Source organism: Pundamilia nyererei, unplaced genomic scaffold (assembly GCF_000239375.1).
Source record: "Pundamilia nyererei isolate P.nyererei 1_Seehausen unplaced genomic scaffold, PunNye1.0 scaffold00157, whole genome shotgun sequence".
NCBI classification, from domain to species: domain Eukaryota; kingdom Metazoa; phylum Chordata; class Actinopteri; order Cichliformes; family Cichlidae; genus Pundamilia; species Pundamilia nyererei.
In genome coordinates this window covers 919,351-939,445 of record NW_005187558.1, presented here as the reverse complement: position 1 = coordinate 939,445, position 20,095 = coordinate 919,351, and the positions used below count along the sequence as shown (strand labels likewise).

At 40.2% G+C, this 20,095-nt stretch overlaps 3 protein-coding genes across 4 annotated transcripts in view; 2 read left to right on the top strand and 1 right to left on the bottom strand.

The window, feature by feature from the left end:
- Positions 1 to 206: 206 nt before the first annotated feature.
- Positions 207 to 7,815, bottom strand: LOC102207822 (potassium/sodium hyperpolarization-activated cyclic nucleotide-gated channel 1-like). Its single transcript, XM_005745286.2, has 10 exons — positions 7,459 to 7,815; positions 6,344 to 6,530; positions 5,667 to 5,771; positions 5,358 to 5,495; positions 3,746 to 3,907; positions 3,461 to 3,554; positions 3,221 to 3,348; positions 2,628 to 2,774; positions 2,111 to 2,348; positions 207 to 1,643 (listed from the first exon to the last, which is right to left on the bottom strand). The coding sequence occupies exons 1-10, from the start codon at positions 7,641 to 7,643 to the stop codon at positions 1,471 to 1,473; spliced, it is 1,557 nt and encodes a 518-aa protein (XP_005745343.2). The 5' UTR covers positions 7,644 to 7,815; the 3' UTR covers positions 207 to 1,470.
- Positions 7,816 to 11,353: 3,538 nt separating this feature from the next.
- Positions 11,354 to 13,339, top strand: cox17 (cytochrome c oxidase copper chaperone COX17). Its single transcript, XM_005745285.1, has 4 exons — positions 11,354 to 11,465; positions 12,339 to 12,464; positions 12,549 to 12,659; positions 13,173 to 13,339. Exons 2-3 carry the CDS (start codon positions 12,346 to 12,348, stop codon positions 12,631 to 12,633), a joined length of 204 nt encoding a protein of 67 aa, XP_005745342.1. The 5' UTR covers positions 11,354 to 11,465; positions 12,339 to 12,345; the 3' UTR covers positions 12,634 to 12,659; positions 13,173 to 13,339.
- A 1,706-nt stretch (positions 13,340 to 15,045) lies between these two features.
- The window catches only part of popdc2 (popeye domain cAMP effector 2), a 13,403-nt gene continuing 8,353 nt past the window's right edge, over positions 15,046 to 20,095 (top strand). For both annotated transcript variants that reach the window (XM_005745284.1, XM_005745283.1), the window contains exons 1-2: positions 15,046 to 16,093; positions 19,415 to 19,523. In XM_005745284.1, coding sequence (XP_005745341.1) covers positions 15,600 to 16,093; positions 19,415 to 19,523 — 603 coding nt within the window. In that variant the 5' untranslated portion in view covers positions 15,046 to 15,599. The remainder of the gene's footprint in view (positions 16,094 to 19,414; positions 19,524 to 20,095) is intronic.

Below are 20,095 nucleotides of genomic sequence, written 5' to 3'. Positions count from 1 at the left end.
GATTTTTATCACGATGGCCAGACAACTGGGTCGGAACACTTTAGTAACAACTTCCCTCAAACCTATTGTTACCTGGTGACAGTAGGTTTGAGGGAACGTTTTTGGATTCACGTTGGCGCCGCCTTGCAACTCACAGGACTTTGAGGACCTGCCACAAAGTGCCAGATAACCACAGGGCGGAGCATATTAGAGAGGTGATCATAATTTTTTAGCTCATCATTTTAAAATATTTAAAGAAAATCTGAGCTGGACTGCATGAAGATTTTTATTAATATGGTCACCTGAGGAGCACAAGACCAAAATTTCTCTTTGTCTAATAGTTTAAAGCCAAATACCTGAGAAACTCAACATTTCAACAACCAAAAGTTAGTGTCTTTACTGTGCACAGTGCAGAGCTGTTAACATGGCAGTAAATGTAATTGCTGAGATCTGGGAATAAAAAGTTCAAAGAGGTTAAGAACCCAAGAAATCAGACAGTCAAAAGTGCATATTCACGATTAGCCACACTACGACTGTTTTGAGGCAAAACATCCATCATGAACAGGAGCACTCACAGGTAGATCAAAGATAAAACAGCTGGTCTAAAGCAGTGGTGGGCATTTCATTTTTCCAAGGGACCACATGAGATACGGACTGTTCCAGATGGCCGCACTAATTATTTGTTATTATTGGTGTAGCCCTCCACAACAGTCCCTAACTGTGATAACTATTTGAAAAAATTGGCAATAATTTTACTGTATGCCTTTTGCATTAATAAGTTCCTCCAACAGCCAAATTATTGTAAAACTACTGCTCTCCTTATTGCTTACATTTGACCAAATTTTTATTTTTTGCCACAAATATTATGCACTGACTGAGTATTTTAGTATGAATGTAAAATCCTGTTTATTTCCATAACCTGTCTAAGAACTTACCCCAGTCTAGAGAAATCCTAGAATAGCCGGAGTGCCCAGTTTCTTGTTGCTGCTTACCTATACAGCTGACGTAACAGAAACGATTTGCCTAGCAACAAAAATGGCTAGTTTATATAGCGTAAGTGTTGTCTTTCAAAATGAAAAAGATAGTGGAAGGGTGAAAGGCTAGCAGGCACATGTGCATACAGCCTACAGCAAAGATGAATTAATGATAAGTATTTCCTATGACCATAAGGATGTGAATGACCAGATTTCTCTGTGTTCCATGTAAACACTAAACCAGGATAAGCTTCATTACTGGGATACGGAGAAGAAGGTGGCTGAGATCAAATCCTTCACCATGTTTACTGTTGTTTATTACTGATAACTGTTGGATCAGCAGACATAATAATTCCTAGATTGAAAGACTTTAAAACTTTCCATAATGTCCTTGAATAAGAGTCCAACTGGCGTCCATGTGGGTGAGTCTCATGGTCCATGACGCAACTACCTAAAATGCCCAAGAAACACGTCGTCCTTTTAGGTAATACTGTAATTCCAAGTGCTGTTTTTGTTCTTACACGAGTCCACCATCAGAGTTGAGCAGAGCCATTTTTTCCAAGTCCTTCCTGACATCTGGGAAGCCCTCCAGCGCATCCTGAAAGTCGTCCCAGGACAGAGAGAAACACTGGCAGTCGGTCAGTGCTTTCACTGTGGCCAGATGTTTGCCCTTGTTCAGCACACATGTCTCTGTACACACAGAAGGGTCCGTAAGACTGTGGTTAATGAGCAAATAAAATCTCATGACGGGGATGAGATCTGACAATTAATCCTAAATTAAAGCTGAGTTGTCTGAGGGAGGCCTGCTAAGCTTTAAACGTCGCAGAGATCTGCTGCCAAAAAGATTTGGAAGTGTGCGCATGTAATGATGGAGAATTAAAGAAGTCAGCCAAATTGGCAAAAAAGGAGAAGATTTAATCACTTTGGTTCAACACTGTTCTTCTAAAACACAAATGGCAACAAAAAAAAAACAAATAATAAATATTCTGCAGAGGAAATAATTTGGAAACTTTTCAAATTAAACACATGACACATGCCTAAAATTGAACCCCTAACCATCACCAGTTATTTTTTTATTGTTTTGCAAGGCCTGTCTTAGAGCTCATGAATTATTATTAGACACCAGCAACAACTATATTTGAGTAAATCCAACTCACCTCCAAAGAAGTCTCCATCACACAGTTCCCTTTCATAGGAATCGGTCTCCACAAGGGCCTGGCCGTGATCGATGAAGAACATGCGGTCGCCCGGGACATTCTGTCGGACGATGATGTCTCCTTCCTGGAAAACCTCGTACTGCAGTTTGAGGAGGACGGTGTTGATAAAGCTTTGATCTCTGTTCTGAAACATCGGCACGTTTCTCAGCAGCCGGCTGCACATCACTGTCACAATTTGCTGAAAAATACACACAAATGAACAAACACAAAGCTTGGTATGACAAATGAAGATAGACGTGAGCTAAGAAACAACAAATCACACTCAGTTCAGGCAAGATTAAAGAATGAATGAAAAACAGATATTTATGTACACTGAGTGAATGTGACCAAGATACACAAAAGCACAGCTGTGAATCTGTATGTATGAGGATGACATCTCATATAGATATCAGTATGAGATCAACCAAATCAAATCAATCTCAGCCAGTTTGGAGATTAGCAATAACCCCATCTATACCTCTTTGAGTGCTGAGGACACGGTGTCCATGACGTCCTTCTCATCAAACCACTTCCCTCCATAGCGAGCCTGGTAGTAGTTGTTGATGCGAAGCTGCAACTCTGGAGGGAGCTTCATGAAGGCCATGTAGTGCTCCAAACGGCTCATCTGTTGAAGATGGATAGAATATATTACATTAGATTACCATGTATAGATTATATCATACGTTTTAAATATATTACTTGAACAATTGAATTCAGAATAACGATAAGTGATTACTGGTCAATAAAAGTTCAATCTAACTACAAAAAGTCTAAATTAATCAGGAAAAAATTCATTTAGAAATTACATATGTTGAAAGGAACTCAATATATTTTCACTACTGCTAATTTCTGTTATTTCCGATAGAATTCAGGTAGAATTGACAGAAAGTAGAGGAATGACAAAGGTTTGGTGAGCCAGGAACTAAATCATGGCTTTAGTTGCTTAGGGCATCTTAGCCAAGCAGAACGTATATACTGTGCAGTGCTTCCCCCCCGTTTTTAGTCGGTTTAACCTGTTTATTTCTACACTGTACTTGCTGTTTAAGGAGTATAAGTGTCACCCATGAAGACCTTGCTCTTGTACTCCTTGGCCGCTGGGTCAAGGTTGGCGATCATGGCTGTCGCATTGGCCACGAGGACGGTGTACATCAGACATCCGGACACCATGCTGACCATGACGATCCACATTTCAACATAATCTAGAGAACAAAACAAAGACATGCCAGTGCAGTTGAGTGTTCACATCTGAGGGAGAATATAGATCATATTTGCTTTTTAAAGTGGCAGAGAAAGAAAACTTAAACTCCTAACTTGTTGGAGCGTCCATAGAGCCGTAAGAGAGAGCAATCATCTGGGAGAGAGCTCGGAAAACACCCCATGAGTACTTAACGATGACCGTGGCATTCTGAAAGGAAAGGTTCAATCATTATTGTCTATTATTTCTCATCGTAAGACAGGCTTCTAGGTTAACATTGTTAATTTTTTTTTCTCTTTTTCTCATTATTGCATTTTTACAGTCCTTAATTGTCTACATTGAAGACAAAGCGAGAGCTACAAAACATCTCAGTAAGCACTGATGTGTAAAATGAGCTTCACCATCAGGTTTTCTTTGCGGACCCAGCAGTCGTTGGGAAACTCCTCCAGCATAGGCACAAAATACTGGATGCATCCGTTCCAGTGGCACAGCAGGAAAATCATTGTGAAGAGAGACATGATGCGGATGAACAGGCGAACCACCTCCAGGTTTGCATTTGACACCTGTCAGGAAAAGGGTACACGACACCTGGTCAGTGAGTAATACACAGCATTACACTGTACTGATAGAGTGTTTGACCGAGTGGACATCTTTGCAGCAGCAAACAGGGTGCACACTTGTTTTAGGGTCAGCCAGCTCTTTCTACTGTATTAAGGATTCATATTCACTCACTGTTACAGTGAGTGAATATGAATGTTGTTGTTTTGGAGTGTGGAACAGCCATGATTTAGTTATTTATTGGGCAAGCTTGAAGGATCAATTCGACCTTTTTATCGTTCTGGTTTATTAGAACCCAGGTCTTATTTTAATAGTTTTGTTCATTGTTGAAATATACAACATTGCATGATCACTTCAATACAGCGAGGTCAGATGGTACGAGAAACATGAGGAGCTAGGCTGTAAGTGAGCCGGCAGTTTAGTCAGATTATCTTAACCACCTCATTTGTTAGCCCTGTGATGGGTCTGATGACCTAACTAAGGTGTGCCTTGCCTCTCACCCTATCACAGCTGGCCCCAACCCTACACAAGTGGAGAGTAAAATATATGTAATGGACTTTTATTTGCAAGTAAAATAATGGTAATTGCAAAGGAAGGCTGAGAGAACACGACTGCTGTAAGAAGACAAGCTCAAAGTTGGAGTGGGACGTTGATGTGTGAACTATGAGGAACACGTGGGCTAATGGTTTAATCATTTTCTTGTGAAAATGTACATGTTTGATCATTCAGCTGCTTGTATTTCTAGCTTAATGTGACTTCAGAAAAAAAGATAATGTTTTTTAATCAAAATATGCTCTAAGGACAGATTTCTTGATCCAAACCTAATTTACCAGTCAGTTAAAAGCACACTACCCACAGATGCCACAAACTGCCACAACGGACAAGAAGCTTAGTGCAACAAGAACACCTCCAAAACGCGAGCGACGTGTTGATAAAACACTACATTAACCCTCAGCCTGCCACTCTAACATGATCTGATTCCTGATCAGAGCCCAGACTTTTGGCTGCACGATCTGTTAGAGATGAGACAGGCAGCTTTCATCAAAAGAGAAGGACAGTTAAAGCACAGCATAAAGTTTCCAGGATTTATGGGAACCCCCAACAAAGCACACACTACAAACCATTTATTATTGCAACTAGATAGATAATGCAATAAAAACACCTTGCCAGAGAGATAACAGTGTTGTTCTATATGAAACTGTCATTATATTGACCATTTGTTACATAAACCCACGTTGATTGAGCCCAGTGTTTCTGTATTTACTGTTTACTAAACACCGGCAGGCAAATTCACTTAGAAAATAAGCATATTGCCCATCAGTGCACGAGCATGACATTGCTAAGTGTCAGATTTGTCACTAGAGCCCGGTGTCGTAAAGTATCGGCAGCAGGGAGGAGAAAGGCTGATTGAATTTCAGAGGTGAGCTTTGACGACTCTCTGGCATTTAAACTTACTTTCTCCACTTCGTTGAAGAACCGGACCAGCCTGGAGACTCGAGCCAGCCTGATTAAACTGAGGATCCGCACAAACATCAGTATCCTCATCATCTTGTTGGTCTTGGAGGGGTTGTCATCGTTGTGGTAATGTAGTCCCTGACATTGTACATTAAAAATGCTGCAATTAGAATCTTAATCCACCTCATTTGCTCATTTATAACTTTGCTTAAGTGTCAGCAACGCTTTCTTGCTTTTCTAAGTGCTAACATATACAGTACAGAAGAAGTACAGTGTTGGCTTTTCCTGCCTCTTCCTCTTTATTATTACCGCAAACAGCAGTATGTAGCCAATTGGGAAAGCTGCTATAACGTCTGGAATGAACCATGTCCTCAGGTAGCTGACTCGGATCCGCTTGATATCCAGAATTGCTTCCTGTAAAACAGAACAGAGCAGCAGAGTGAGCAGATAGATGAAGACGCCGTTCACCATGTGCTACAATCGCATGTATAATTTAACACTCGAACTAAAACAATATTTGGCGAGTTCATCCAAAAGTAAGTGAGTGTGATGTCAGACGAGCTTGGCAGGGTTCTGAAAATGTTACAGAGGCACATGCATCAATATTTCAAGCAGACCAAGAGTAAATCTGGCAAAACCAGATGTGCGGTCGAGAATAAACACAGGAAAAACATCACAGATGGGCCATTAGGAAGACAGAAGTCACGAAACACGAGCCAGCGAAAACAAACAGGACATATTGCGCATAATACTTAATTTGAAATGTTATACTTCTCATTCATCCACAACATCATAATCCCCGTTACAAAATCAAACAGCAGTAGCCGTTTTCGCCCGTGTCCAGGAGCTAAGGGGGATGCCGTTAATCTAGCCTTTCGTGTATCGAGTAGATTACAGATGGTGCAGAGATGGAATGTATGTGCTCGTCTGCACCCGGATTATAGACTTCCAGAATGTGTCTGAAAATAGAATATAGCCACTCTCACCTCTGCGTCCTCGGTTATGATCCCTGTCCGGAAATTCAGTGCCACATCTATTAGGAACAAAGTGTCTGAAAACACGTTAAAGCCTTCCCATGCCAGCCCGCTGTTTCCGTCCAGAAAGGCTATCTCCATGGGAATCCCAATCAGGTTCAGAAATGTGATGACCATCATGATCAAGATGTAGTAACTCCTAGGGGAGGAATGACCACAAAAACATATGTGTGACTTTCCAGTAACTCTTATTTTCCATGTCACAGTGTAGTGGAAAGTCTCACATCATTTGCTAAAAGAACTCATTAGACAGCCGGTAAGGCAAGCCGATTCATGCACACTAAATACTCTGATAATGTAAGTGTACATCTCCTCAGCCAGGGTACGATTGCCAGGCTCAAATAACTCTGCTCTCTGATCTCAATTGTTTCATTCCCTCTCTAATTTCCCTCCATCTGATCATCTTACAGACTAATATTAGCAATCCTGCATATATAATACAAAACCAGCTCTCTGTGAAAACGCGTTCCTTAAAGAAGTCATTTGATAGGTCCGTATTTTTCTTCTAACTCGGTTATTTCTTATAAACCTTGGATCGTTCTTTTAGGTTTCTTGTGTCACTTTAAAATTTACTTGTTTCCTTTTATCCTAAAAATAATGCGTCTTATTGTCGGCTTTATTTCTAAGGCTTTCTCTATTGTCATATCAGAAGAAAATCATTCTCATTGCCAATTAATGACTGGATGAATAAATACTGTTTAGCATTTAACACTTTAAAAGTTTAACCTAGAGGACTCAAGAGGAATTCCTCTTCTGTCTCATCCAACAACGGTGTGATTTATGTAATATGGTAAACTTATGGTACTCAGTAAATCTGTACGCAGTATCTATATTTGTTTTCATTAATGCACTTATTCTAATGATATTCAAAGGAACAAGTTAATGCATTGCACCTTTGTATTTCCGGTAAATACTCCAAAAACTGAACTATAACATGTATAATTATTCATTAAATGTAAGGGAGAAATTAAGTAATCGGTTAACTATAAAAACTTGCAGAGACAGACCAAAGAAACAGTGGAAGTGATATGCATGACTGACCTCAATCTATCAGATATATTAAATACCTCATGAGGCTGAAAGGGTGAATGACAAAGACTCCACTCTCCAGCTGTCGGATACACTCCTTCTCCACGGCCACCTCGCTGCCGTACACGTACAGAGACTGTCTGTTCAGTTGCGGGAGAAGCAGGGCTCTCCATCCACAGTTGGCTTTGGTGCATGCTACGTTGGGACCTTTCAATTTCTCCATGGCCAACTTTAGTTCCCTGTGATCAGCCGAATGCCATCCTCCCCTCTGCTACTGCTGCTTCTGCCTCTTCTGAGGATGAGTAGAGCCTGACTCTACCAGCTCTGACCTCTCCTATTGGTCACAAGGTAATATTCTAACAAGCCTCCCAACCTCAGGGCTTATTGAAGCTGCGCGGAGCGAGGCGAGTGGATACCCGCCTTTCTGCTCGATCCCTCCCTCCCTCCGCACCCTCTTCGTCTGCCTCTCTCTATTTCTGCCCCACTCCCCCCCTACACTTCTTTTCTTTTTCACCCAGCTCATCAACTATTCAGTATCTGTGTCTCATCCCCACATAAATCAAGCCGTGTCAAGAGGGCAAGGTCCAGCTCACATTAATACCAAAGACAATGATGGGTGTGTGCCTGTACAGGGGATGGGAAGGGATCGCAATTATTGTCATGTGAAATATACATCTGGCAGCATGTACAGGGACAAGTTCAACCTGGGCCACCTCTAACTGGGGATGTAATTAAACCCTGTACTGTGTTACCTGATACTGTACATATGCATGCAGCTTTGAGCCAGCTCCCATGTTGTTTGTTTGCACATATCACATCAGTAACAGTAAACAAAACAAAGGCTGAAATATTTATTTCCCTGGATGACAAAATGGAAAATTTGGAGATGATTTACCTGGATCTTTTTTGAACTCTGTTGGGTGGGTGGGATTCATTGCAAACTTGTTAGTTTAGCAAACGAAAAATAAAACTGATATTAGAGGTTGTGCCAGCACAGTGGGATTAACTTAGAGACCGTGTCAGTGGGTAAGGTGAATTACTGGCAGCTTAGGCCATGGGATGTGTCTAATAATGTGAGCTACATTTTATGAGATGAAATCTTTTTTAATAACTTTGTACAACTGTCCCTGTGGAGAAGGGTACAGGAAACAATAAAAATGGTCGTGTATAAGAAAATTCTCTCTGTTAGAGTCCAGACTTTGCAGATTTGCAAGGGAAATGATGTTGACGTGATTGATGTGTGTGTGTGTGTGTGTGTGTGTGTGTGTGTGTGTGTGTGTGTGTGTGTGTGTGTGTGTGTGTGTTAGACCTGTGCCAACCTGTCCAGGTGCACAGTCTCTTTCCCTCAGTGTGTGTCCTAAAATAGGCTTCAGTCCTTTGTGACCTCGAATGTAAAAAAAGACTTTTACGAGATTACTGGATGTCATACTGATGTAGTTTTCACTTTCACTGACATGTAAGTGTTAAGCGCTGAATTCAGGCTACATGTCTTCAAATAATAATGCAATGTCTGGCAGAGATCTGGTTGAGTGACGGTGATGTGTAGGTTTGCTTCAGAGGAAATGATTACTGAAACCAAAAACGAATAAATTAATAAAGGCGAGGAAGGAATTTAGTTTTTACGACATTCCAAAAACAACATAAATTGCTTTTCCAGTGATTTTCTATGACTAAGAATGTATTATATTTTTTTCTTGGTGTATTTGGCTATGGTTAATCTAGTAAAGTTAAGTAAAACAATATTAATATAGGATACAAACAATGGATTTAACACATTACACACTCTGTAAGCCATTTACCTCAACTTCCAGTTCTGGCAGTAAAACATACACAACACATTCAGGACATCTGTAGTTCAGGAGGTACTTTTGGTTGTTTGCTAATCAGAAACTCAAACTCAGTTCATTCTTTTTCAAGATACTGAACCTCAGATTGTCCCCGATGCATGCTTTGGATGACTGCATGGTTGTTAGAAAGCCATGACAAAAGCAGCTCAGTGAGTAACCCAACCTGCAGTTTAGTTGCAACTGCCCTTCTTTGTTTTCAGTGTATGTCACAAGTTCTCTGTTTCAAATACTAATCAAACAATAGTAAAATAGGAGGCCTACATTTGTCAGAAGCTGCTGAAAGTTTTCTGCCAACTGGACAACAAGGCATCGGGCGATCAGGACTCAAACTGTGGCTCTCCACCTGTCTTCCATTTGTGAACACCAAAACAGTATTTGGATCAAATTGAGCATAAATTGCAGACAACATATGCATTTATATATGTGTCATATACACAGTAATACAGTGGAAAGCATAGCAAAGACTGCAGAAAATGGAAGTGCATGTATCACAGCACAGAACAATATGCTTACTTGCTTATTTATCTAGCACACAGCTGGCCCTCAAACTAGAGTAAGTGACTCAGTGCCGCTGCTTACGCATTGCTTTGTTGTGGTGACGCACAATAGACCCAGTAGACATGTTGAAGCACACACATACCTTTCGGTACTGCAGGTCCGAAAATGAACATTTTTCATATTCCAAAACTCCCGAGGCAACATTGTGTATATTGCGCCCACCAGCAGCAACTGCGTCTTACAGAACAGAATATCTTACAGAGTTGTGTAGAAAAATAAAATCTGTGCAGTGCTGATGTTAATTTTCTGAGTGTACACATTCTTGATCATTACTAAAGCGCAGGTTTTATAGGAAGCGTGATGCTGCAACAAATTATTTCTAACTTTTACGATAAAAATATTTTTAAAAAATCTGGTTGCAGCTACTCAAATGTGAACATTTGAAAGTTAAATGTTTGAGGTTGGACTCAATAATCTGCAATCATCCAGCACTGACATATCATTAATAGCACGGTGCAATAGAACTTCATGCTTGGTGATGTCGACCATGTGGATGAACCTGATATCCTGAATCATAAATGTCAGCTGCCCTTTGTACATTTTTTCTAATGTACTAATTCTGTCTGTCTACAAAACAGAAAACAGAAGAACATAATATAATGGGAATTTGAGAACATTTTAGCATTAGCACCTGTAGAAATTAAATGTTATATACCTATGTGGTATGTGACTTTTGTTGCCATGATGCCAGGTCTCTCTTGGAAATGAGATTTTTAATCTCAATGAGATTTTTTTACCTGGATAAATAAAGGATTAATAAAAATAATAAGAAATGATTAGGTACAGTTTGAAACATTTTCAGATGTATTCTGTACTCTATACCAAGCAGGTTTTCTTTATACTGTCTAAGTAAATGTAAATATATAATGTATTTTTCATATTATCGCTTTCTTTACTTGATGTGTATGTGTATTTTTTTAGTGGAAATATAGGCAGTTATAGTTATATAGTTCATAATTTATTTAGCAACATTTCTCTTGGTGTTACATCTGTAATGTGATATTTGGGTCTTTTATTCAAATATATTGTCCTACATTGTGTAGGACTATATAGATGCCCTACCTATTACAAGAAATACAATTGTTTTGGTTGTTTGGCCAAATTAAACCTTAACTATGAAAAACTTTTAACAATCAAAAGGGGACATTAGTTGGACATAACTATTTGTGATCCCTCTTTTCAGTTCAAACAGAATATTTGAAATAGCCTGACCCAGTGTGGGAATATGACAGATAACTAGCTGGCTAGCTAACTAACAAACTAACTCAAAAAGAAGTCTTAAACTTAGCATCGTCTTAAGCAATTTTAGCTAAGGGTTTCAATTTTAAATGTAAGTTAATGTAAAAAAAAAATCTAATTAGCTAATAAAGGTAAACCAATCAATAAATAAGCAACACATAAGTTAATGCTTGAATATTCAGCACTGAGAATAATTTCAGCATGCGTCTGACAAGTTTACCATACATTCACATACCTGTCTGCCTGGTGGTAATACAGTACTACATTTCCCAAAAGTCTCTAACACGGCACATGACATTGTCACGTGACTTTGACAGGCGACCACGTGTTTCCCGCATGTTAGTTCCATATTGAAGGTGAATCGTCGGTGTACTGGCGGCAGTGTCGGCCTCCCCATACAAGTAAGAGAGCGTTACACAATATAGCTTAGCTACGTTAATAACGAGCAGGAGGCTTAACTGCTACATTACGGCTTGAGTAGGTTTGGGCGAAACGCTTGTATGTTATTAGTTATGTCATCACTGTTAGCCACCGTGAGCTAACTTTGTTAGCTGACAGTAACATTACGCAACAAGGGTTAGATAAAGCTAGTAAACCACAACACTGAGGCAAACAGAGGGTTTGTGGGGTTTTGTTTTTTGTTGTTGTTGTTTATTTGTTTTAAATTATTATGAGCAACTCTGAAGGCTCGGATGCTTCAGAGTCATGTGTTGTGTGTTGCATGTGGTGACTTTGCCGGTTGACCTAATCATAAGTACATAACTACCTTGTCATTGCATCAGTTCAGCGCCCTTCAGCAGCAGCATAAATGTAATGGTAGGACGTTTCATTAGTTGATTAGCAGTTTTATGAAACGTCATAATGAAGCGACACCAAAAAATATAAAATAGTGGCTTACTTTGGCGAATCCTCACACTTTTCTTTTATTTAACTGTATTTTGTATCATTATGAGCTTTTTGGTTGGACCGTGAGTGTTTGGAGTATTTTAGTGGCATTGCTTTCCTCATCCCGTGTTCTAGTCGTCAAATATCAATTTGTCCATCGTTGAATATTAAAACAAAGCTAAAGCAATTCATGGGATCACAGTCGGTTCATACCTCTTTATTTGACACGTGAAGAAAAATTCCTGTTGCATATTCCAGCATCCCTGTGAAAAGTGTTTGTCAGCTGATAAAGACGTGTGTAAATCTAAATGAAGCCTGAGTGAAAATACATGCATGTTACTCAGTGGTTAAAGTTTGCCAGTCCTCATCAGCTCATTTCCTTGTTTCAGTCAGAAGATGTCAGCCCTGTCTGCTGCCAGCGTCGGGACTGCAGCTGTGACTGAGAGCACAGAGCAGAAGAAGCCACTGAAGCCATGCTGCGCATGTCCAGAAACAAAAAAAGTCAGGGATGCTTGGTGAGGAGCTGGCCAGAGAAATTGAAATGGTCTTCTCGTTTTAAGTGAGAATGTTTATTCATCCATCATGTTTGTTTCCACCAGCATCATTGAAAAGGGAGAGGAAAACTGCAGGGACCTTATTGAGGCACACAAAGACTGCATGAGGGCACTTGGATTCAAGGTCTAACTAGTTCTTCTGTGCGTGCTTGTGTGGTAAGTATTGAATAAAACCACTTCAAACAGTCCCAGTGTTTTAATTTTTCTAGAGAACTAGAGTCATTTGTAGCGATTAAATACCACACTAGAACATGTTGCTGTGAGCTTTAATATAAATATAGAATTGCAAGAACTTTGAGTGACACACATTTATCAATATTATTATTCATACTGTTGAAATGAATCTTGCATGTGATGGGTGCACACTGAGTTTCCATGCCACTAGTTGAATGTGCTTTGACAGCCTCAATATATGTTTGAATAGAGTCAGTGTGGCGTGAAAGTGGGCACCTGACCTTTCTGTGAACCATGAAAAAGCCGGACCTTACTGTGGTATCAGCGTTACTTGTTTATACTGGGTGTAACGGCTTTCCCCTTTTGCCAGGGCAGCTCTTTTTAGGGCAGCTCAATTTAAATAAAATATCTTCCAGATTTTCACTTGCATACAGCGTCAGGTGTGATGTAGTAGTCATGTGAATTGCTGATTGTGTGCATTTTGGTCTCTTGCAGTGTGCTGCTGTGTGTGGAAGGTGACCCCGGGTATTTGTTTCTTCACTCCCCCCCTGCACTTCTTATTTATACCTTTTGTTGGATTAACTGTGCGAAAACTATTTTTTCAAGTCTGCAAAATCTGAGAAATTCTGATGTGACATTGAATAAAAATCCTATGCAATAAACTTGTTGTGAAGGTTTTTTTTATTAGTCGTGCACTCATCTTAAGGTTTGCATTGAAGATCAGTTCTGCCAAGGGAAACGGTTGCTTGCCACAGTTGCTGTTCCTGGTATGCACTTACAGTTAAAAATAACTCTTGCCCCTGCAAAGTCAATACTTTGCATATCTGCATTCTTTTTCCACAGTGTGTCCCTGTCACTGAAGTGTGCTTGGCTGTGGACATCATTTTCACACTTTGAAAAAACACTTGAAAGGAATGCGATAGTGTATTGGAAAACACTCCTAATTCACTTCATATTATGCCCACACTGAAGGGAATATATACATACATATTATATGTATACCATTACATATATAGGACCACTTTAAACATAGTAAATGTCCCTCAGTAGTCATGTAGGAAGTGTTTCTCACATCTCTGTAGGCTGACAAGTGTAAAGTAAAATTATTAATATAAAAGATTCAATACTGTACACAGGCTGTATAAACAATCTTTCCAGTTAACATAAGTTATGTTACAATTTACATTTTCTAATTTAATGTGTTTTATAATTTTGCAGTTTGAAACTATTATGTTATATAATTATATATATGTTGCCAGTCAGCAGGTTAAAAGTCCCCTCAAATCATGTCAGATTCTTAGTTCAGTGCATGCTTATACTAACTTAAAATGAGAGATTATCTGTTCACTTAGCTAACATTCATAATTTTATGTCTGCAACAAATTAGAGAAATCTTACACAGAAGGGTGCTCATAGAGAATGCTAAAACCAAAGCTCTTTTTCTCAAATTAAAAATGAAGCAATTGAGAAATTCACCTACATTTATTGCTTTCTTCTTTTGCACGTGATCCACCTCTCCGACAAATTGCACTGAAAACACACTCTCCACCCTGACGGGAGGAAAAAGCACGTCTGGCTGTAACTTTTATTGCACTGAATTTAAAGTCCTTTTTTGATTACATTATCTCTGATCATTTAGTACTGCAAACAGTGTGTCTCCTTATTGCCAATATTGATGTTTGGCTGATATATTGGTTCATCACTCACCGTACCCTAAAGGAAATCATAGACATAAGAAGCCCAACTAGCTTTCATCTGCTTTTATTCACTAGGATTCAGATTGCTGTCCTCCTGTTAACCAGAGACAACTGGCAGGGCAACAGCGACACAAACAGCCAAACGGAGAGAAAGAAAAATCAGTCAAAAACTGGAAGCACTGTTGCTGAATATATGGAGTTTTGTATTCTTGTACCTTGAAAATCAACACTTCTTAATATTAATTTCCATTGCAAAGTTTTAATTTTAAAATAGCATTCATTCTTATTTTCACTGAGCAATATTCATATAGACTGATATTTAGTCCCTGTGAGCTGTCCACACACTGAGAGCCGGATATGTGAGGCGATGTTGGTGTGTGTTTATACCTGAAATCTGACCTGAGCTGCCATCCTACTTATTACAGTGTCTCTAAATATGCACCAGCAGAGCCACACTTCCTGCGAGCAAACTGGACTCAGTGAAGCCTGTGTGAAACTCTGAACCCCCCTGGAGGAACTTCTTTGTCAGATAAAAAAAAAAGTGGGTGACACTTTGTGAGTCTCTCTGAGATACTACTTGTTATAGTCCCTCTTCTCCCTCCTGTTTCCTGCCTCCCTCTCCCCTCTCTGTCTCTCTTTCTGTTATGTTAAGTAGCAGGCCTGCTTTCTGTCTGCCACTCTGTCCTCCTTGGGTTTCAATTCCAAACATGGTTATCCTTCTAGGGCCCTATCGACTCCCCCCCTCGCCTCCCTTATCCCTTTCTCTTCCAGCTGGTGGCTCTACGGTGCAGGCCAGAGGGTGAGAAAAAGAGACAGAAAAGCACAGCAAGAAAGACTACGGGAAAACTTGGAAGGGAAAGACGGGAGAAACCAGAGGAGAGAGGAAGGGACGCATGATGAGAGGAGAAGAAACAGAGGAAACCCATTCCAGCGGTGTTTCTGCAACAAATAGAGTCGTGATAACATCTTCATGGTGAAGAATTTTCTGCCGCTGCACGCCAAGGGAACAAGCAATTACCTCTGACATTTTTGGTCAGTATCAGGCTGTTTATTTTTAATCAAGCTGTAATCCAAACAGATGATCTAGTAATAGGACAGAAACAGCACTTAGTTTGAGTGGAAAACAAGTCTTATTGGTCCCTTCTTAAAAAAAAAACCACAAAACAAACAAACTTTGCTTTGTGCTCCAAGAACCTTTCCAGAACTTATTCGAAAAGATTTAAACATGAGTGCAGACAACTCTAGCCTGCTGGACAGCCTGCTCTTTCCCCCTCTCTGCGATGGCTGGAGCAACAACACAGAGGGAGCCATCTACCAGTTGGGTAACACCATCCTGTTTCTGGGCTACATGGGAGGAAGCGGGGCCTACGGGTGCCTCTTCATCTTCGGCTTCCTTTGTCCCGGTTTCCTGTGTCTTCTTCTGTGGGGATTGCTTACAGTGTGCGGCCTGGATGTCTTCACCTGGAACCTGCTTCTACTGCTGGTCTGCTTGCTTCAGCTCTGTCACCTCCTTTACCGGCTGCACCAGGAGGGCATACGAGGTGAGGAGCTGGCCTCCCTCTACCAGGCGGTCTACCTGCCCCTGGGCGTGCCTGTCCAGGTGTTCAAGGAGATTGCAAAGGCTTTTGAGAACAAGGTGCTGGAGCTGAAAGCAGGAGAGACTTATGCTGTGGAGGGAAAGACCCCCATTGACCGGCTCTCCTTTCTGCTTTCTGGAAGGTGAGTGAGTGGGCAATGTGTTTGTGTGTCTGTGTGCGCAGACGATTACACTTTGACACACATCTCCAAGATGGCACGCACCTAAAGTGTGGCCGTAAAACTCATGTAGCACTACATTTTATTATATCGTCTTGTGATGCACCACTTTGAGTTGCCAAGATCCCTGCTTTATGACTCCTGGTGGAGGCGTTTTACAGAAAAATCAGGCTAATGAAGTGGCAATCAGCAGGAAAAAGCTAATCCGAGAGCTAATAAAAAGAACTGACACAGTAATATTCATACATAAAAATACAAACACAACCTATCTCAAAATGTTGTGAATACACACATAGCTACTGCTTTTACTTTTTTTTGGTGGTATTCATATCTTCGATTTTGCTAGCTGTAGTAGTGTTGTAGAGTGATTGTTATCACGGATTGTATCTTACTGTATCGCATCGAGGGTTCTGTGAATCCCCAAACACCTGCATGATAAAAGAAAAATACTTGTAGGTAAAGCTCTTTTTAAAAGTAGAAATAAGCTGCAAACACCAAATCTGTATCACCTTTGAGGGTGATGCAGGGAACATGTTGGAGACTGTGAGTCTTACCAAAACTGCCATAGCTGTGTGCAATGAACTTGCAGTCTCATTGTCTTTGAAACGGTTGCTCTAAAGATGGTGGCCACCTGCATTTAGCTGAAACCAGTTGCAAATCAAGCAATATACCAATAAAATGGCAATTGGGCAGTCGTTCTGTGATAATATGGCGATTAAATATGAAGAATCAGCAAAAATCCCAAAATGATACAGGGTCTCAGTGGTCTTTTTGCAATATATTGGAACATAATTGCAATATAACCAGTTGGCAACCAGTTGATTCAGCCTTTCTACAGTATTTAAAACATTACTGGTGCAAGCTGACTCAGACTAATTGCAAACTGTTGGCAGTTTGTCTGCATTTATAAATTAGAAGGCAACGATTTGCAAACCTTCTCTAATGAATCTGAGTGACTGCAGTCAGTCAGAGCTGGACTGTAGCTGTGTTGAGACAGGTTGCCTTCCACCAGGTGACCTGTCCATTCACCTTGCAATCAAAAGTGGTTGACCATTTGGTCTGTGCAACTACTTGCAATCAGTCTCTTTAGTGCAATCAAAGGGCAGCTACCAATTTCCAGTTGCATTGAGGTTGCTGTTCTATTTTTAATCCAGTGTGACCGAGCCTTTGCCCAGTTACAGAGCCACTTGGCATGGAACAACAATAACATTCATTAGAATTCAATTTTCACTATTTTTCAAGCTCTGATTTCTTCTCCTTTTTCTCTGTTTTTTTAATTTGGAATTTATCTGCTTAAATGTCCTCGCTGGTTAGTAAAAAATGATGAAAATGAGGGCAATGATAATAAAACAATACAGTAGTTTTGTCTGTTAATTAAAAACACAGAGCACCCTAACCAACAGTGATGTTAAAAACAAAAACTTTGCACCTTTATTATTGGGCCTATATGCACATGCAGGCTAACAGTTGCAAAGATGCTGTAGTATTCTTTATTTTCGATGTAGAAACTCAAATGCATGCAGACACAATCTGCATGAGTGCTTTGCATTGTTGTGCAGACATTCTGTCCACATACTGCCACAGAGTGTTGAGATATTAAAGTCACTTTAGTAGGCAAAGTTAATAAGAGTGCTGTAACAGACCGAATAAATGAAGCAGAAGGTGCTTAAAGTATGTCAATTTATACCGCAGGCTTACATTTTTCCAATACTGGGAACCCCCCCCCCCCCATAACATCACATAAATATTTAAAAGTAAACTTAATTAATGACTCTGAGACTGTTGGCAGTACATAACCGTCAAAGGAACTCTGTCCTCTTCCTCCAAACATCCTCAAAGCAGAGCTGCATTAGATCTCACAGTCCTGGAAGCTACACAAGAGAAATGTTGTAAACAGAGTATTTTTGTCTGTGACTCACTGGTGTGTCGTCCCCTTGCTCACTGCCAGCTGGTTAAATCATATCTTTGTGCTCCCGACAGGAGAGTGACACTGACGGCTCCTCTTACCTTAAATTAAATGTTGGCCACGGTGCTGACAGCTCTGAGTTTACAAGCCAAATTTGGAACTACGAGCAAATGAGCTAAACGTTTCCTTTCTTACGCTGTGAATTCTTGGCAAAGATTTCCGTTTTATTTTTCTATTCATCTGCATCTTCTGATTTGCCAGAAACACGTATTATTACTGTTGTGTTGGAAAGCCTTTCTTTTCTGTGCAATTCATGAGTAATTTTCAAAGCCAGATGCTTGATATGGTTGTATTCCACAGCCAAATACATATGTGACCTCTCATTTAAAAACAGTGGACATAAATCTGCATCTTTTGGGAAGATTTGGAAAAGTTTAGCAAGTTGTAGGAACCTGGTTTTATGTATTTGCTCCCCTTCAGGAACAACAGTTAATCAAATCAAATCGGGGAAACAGAACTCTGGAGTAAGCCTGTGTCCACAAAATCTGGACCATATAGTACATATGCCAAAGTGCCAGCAGTGCACTGACACTTTTAAAATGGGATTCCCCAATTGAAATACCTTTGGTTGTGCCTTGAGGGTAATTGATGCAACAACACTCTGGAAAATAGCTTGCAATTAACACCTATTGTTTTGAAGTGTCTAAATAAATGCTTCGAGCAGTTTTAGCACACAGTAATAGGCTCTAGAGAGAAATCCATTAACATAATAACAGTGATACAGCTTTTTCCAATACAAATGTCTTTGTAATCTGGGCTTGCCTTAGCTTGCCCTCATCAGGTTGTAGTGACTTCAGATTTGACTTTAGATTTAGTCAGATGACCGAATATACACGATAGTCCCATCATTGATATGAACACGTTCAGCCTACAGTGAATGAAGAACAAAACACAATAAAGTTGTCGTGCATAGAGAAATAATTGGTCCTTGAAATGAAAGAATCATGTGTTAATTTAAAACAAACAAACAAACAAAGTAGTAGTGGTGCCGCAGCACATGTGGAAATGACTTGAATTAAAATCTTTTGCAAGAAACCTCAGGACAAAAAATCCCTGCACACGATTGTTTATTAGAGCTGCTAATTCTAAGTAATAGGTCCCGTTTCTCAACCTATTTGAAAACTTACTTCATTTGATTAGCAATAACATACTTAACCTCTGTCCACTGAAGTCCGGTAGCTTGTCTGTGGCAGGTATTTCTGCCCATATCCACCTCCAGCGTCTTAGACCTGCTGTGACCTCCAACTCTCTCTGCTGTCATTATCACTTCTTAATCCCGTTTCCCTTTTTAACCTTGTATCTGTTGCTCTCTGTCTCAGGATCAACGTGTCTTTGGAGGGCCAGTTTCTGCATTACATCCACCGACACCAGTTCCTCGACTCTCCCGAGTGGGAGTCTCTTAGACCAAACGAGGAGGGAAAGTTCCAGGTACAGTGTCTTTATGCATGCTCAATCATCCAGGTAAGGAAATCCCAAAAATCTGATTCTGTTCACCTGGACTTGGCCTTTTTTAGCGGGTGAAACGTTTCGTCATTCATCCAAGTGACTTCTTCAGTCTCATCTGACTGCAGGTTTCCCCAGCTGTACATTTGCATAATGACCAACACTAGCATCACTGACCAACAATGGGCTGTGAGGTCAGTTTCTTGATGCTAATTGCACAAATTGTCATGACCATTGATCAACAACCAAATACAGGACACTGATGCAGTTTCTGCTTAATTCTGTAAATCTCAGGCGTGGAAGTAAAATCAACTTGAAAAGCTGTCACTGAATGAGCTTGAACGAGGAACCAGAAGTGGATATCAAGTTGTGTTTTTTGCCGGCCATCACACTCAGCATCTCAGTGATAAGCTGAACAGGGAAAAGCAGGGAAACATATCCTGTTGCATTTGATTGGTTCAGTTAAAGTAGAACCAAGGCCTCGAAATCTTGTTGGACGTTTAGGTGGTGCTTTAGTTTTAAGGGGCTTTCAGACAGGGAGGGTGTGCCATCTGATG

Coding starts and splice junctions, on each gene's coding strand:
- LOC102207822 (XM_005745286.2), bottom strand. CDS start 7,643: ATGGAGAAATTGAAAGGTCCCAACGTAGCATGCACCAAAGCCAACTGT. Junction 5,496..5,666: donor GCTACATACTGCTGTTTGCG/GTAATAATAAAG, acceptor GTACAATGTCAG/GGACTACATTACCACAACGA. Junction 2,349..2,627: donor TGTCCTCAGCACTCAAAGAG/GTATAGATGGGG, acceptor TGTATTTTTCAG/CAAATTGTGACAGTGATGTG.
- cox17 (XM_005745285.1), top strand. CDS start 12,346: ATGTCAGCCCTGTCTGCTGCCAGCGTCGGGACTGCAGCTGTGACTGAG. Junction 12,465..12,548: donor AAAAAAGTCAGGGATGCTTG/GTGAGGAGCTGG, acceptor TGTTTCCACCAG/CATCATTGAAAAGGGAGAGG.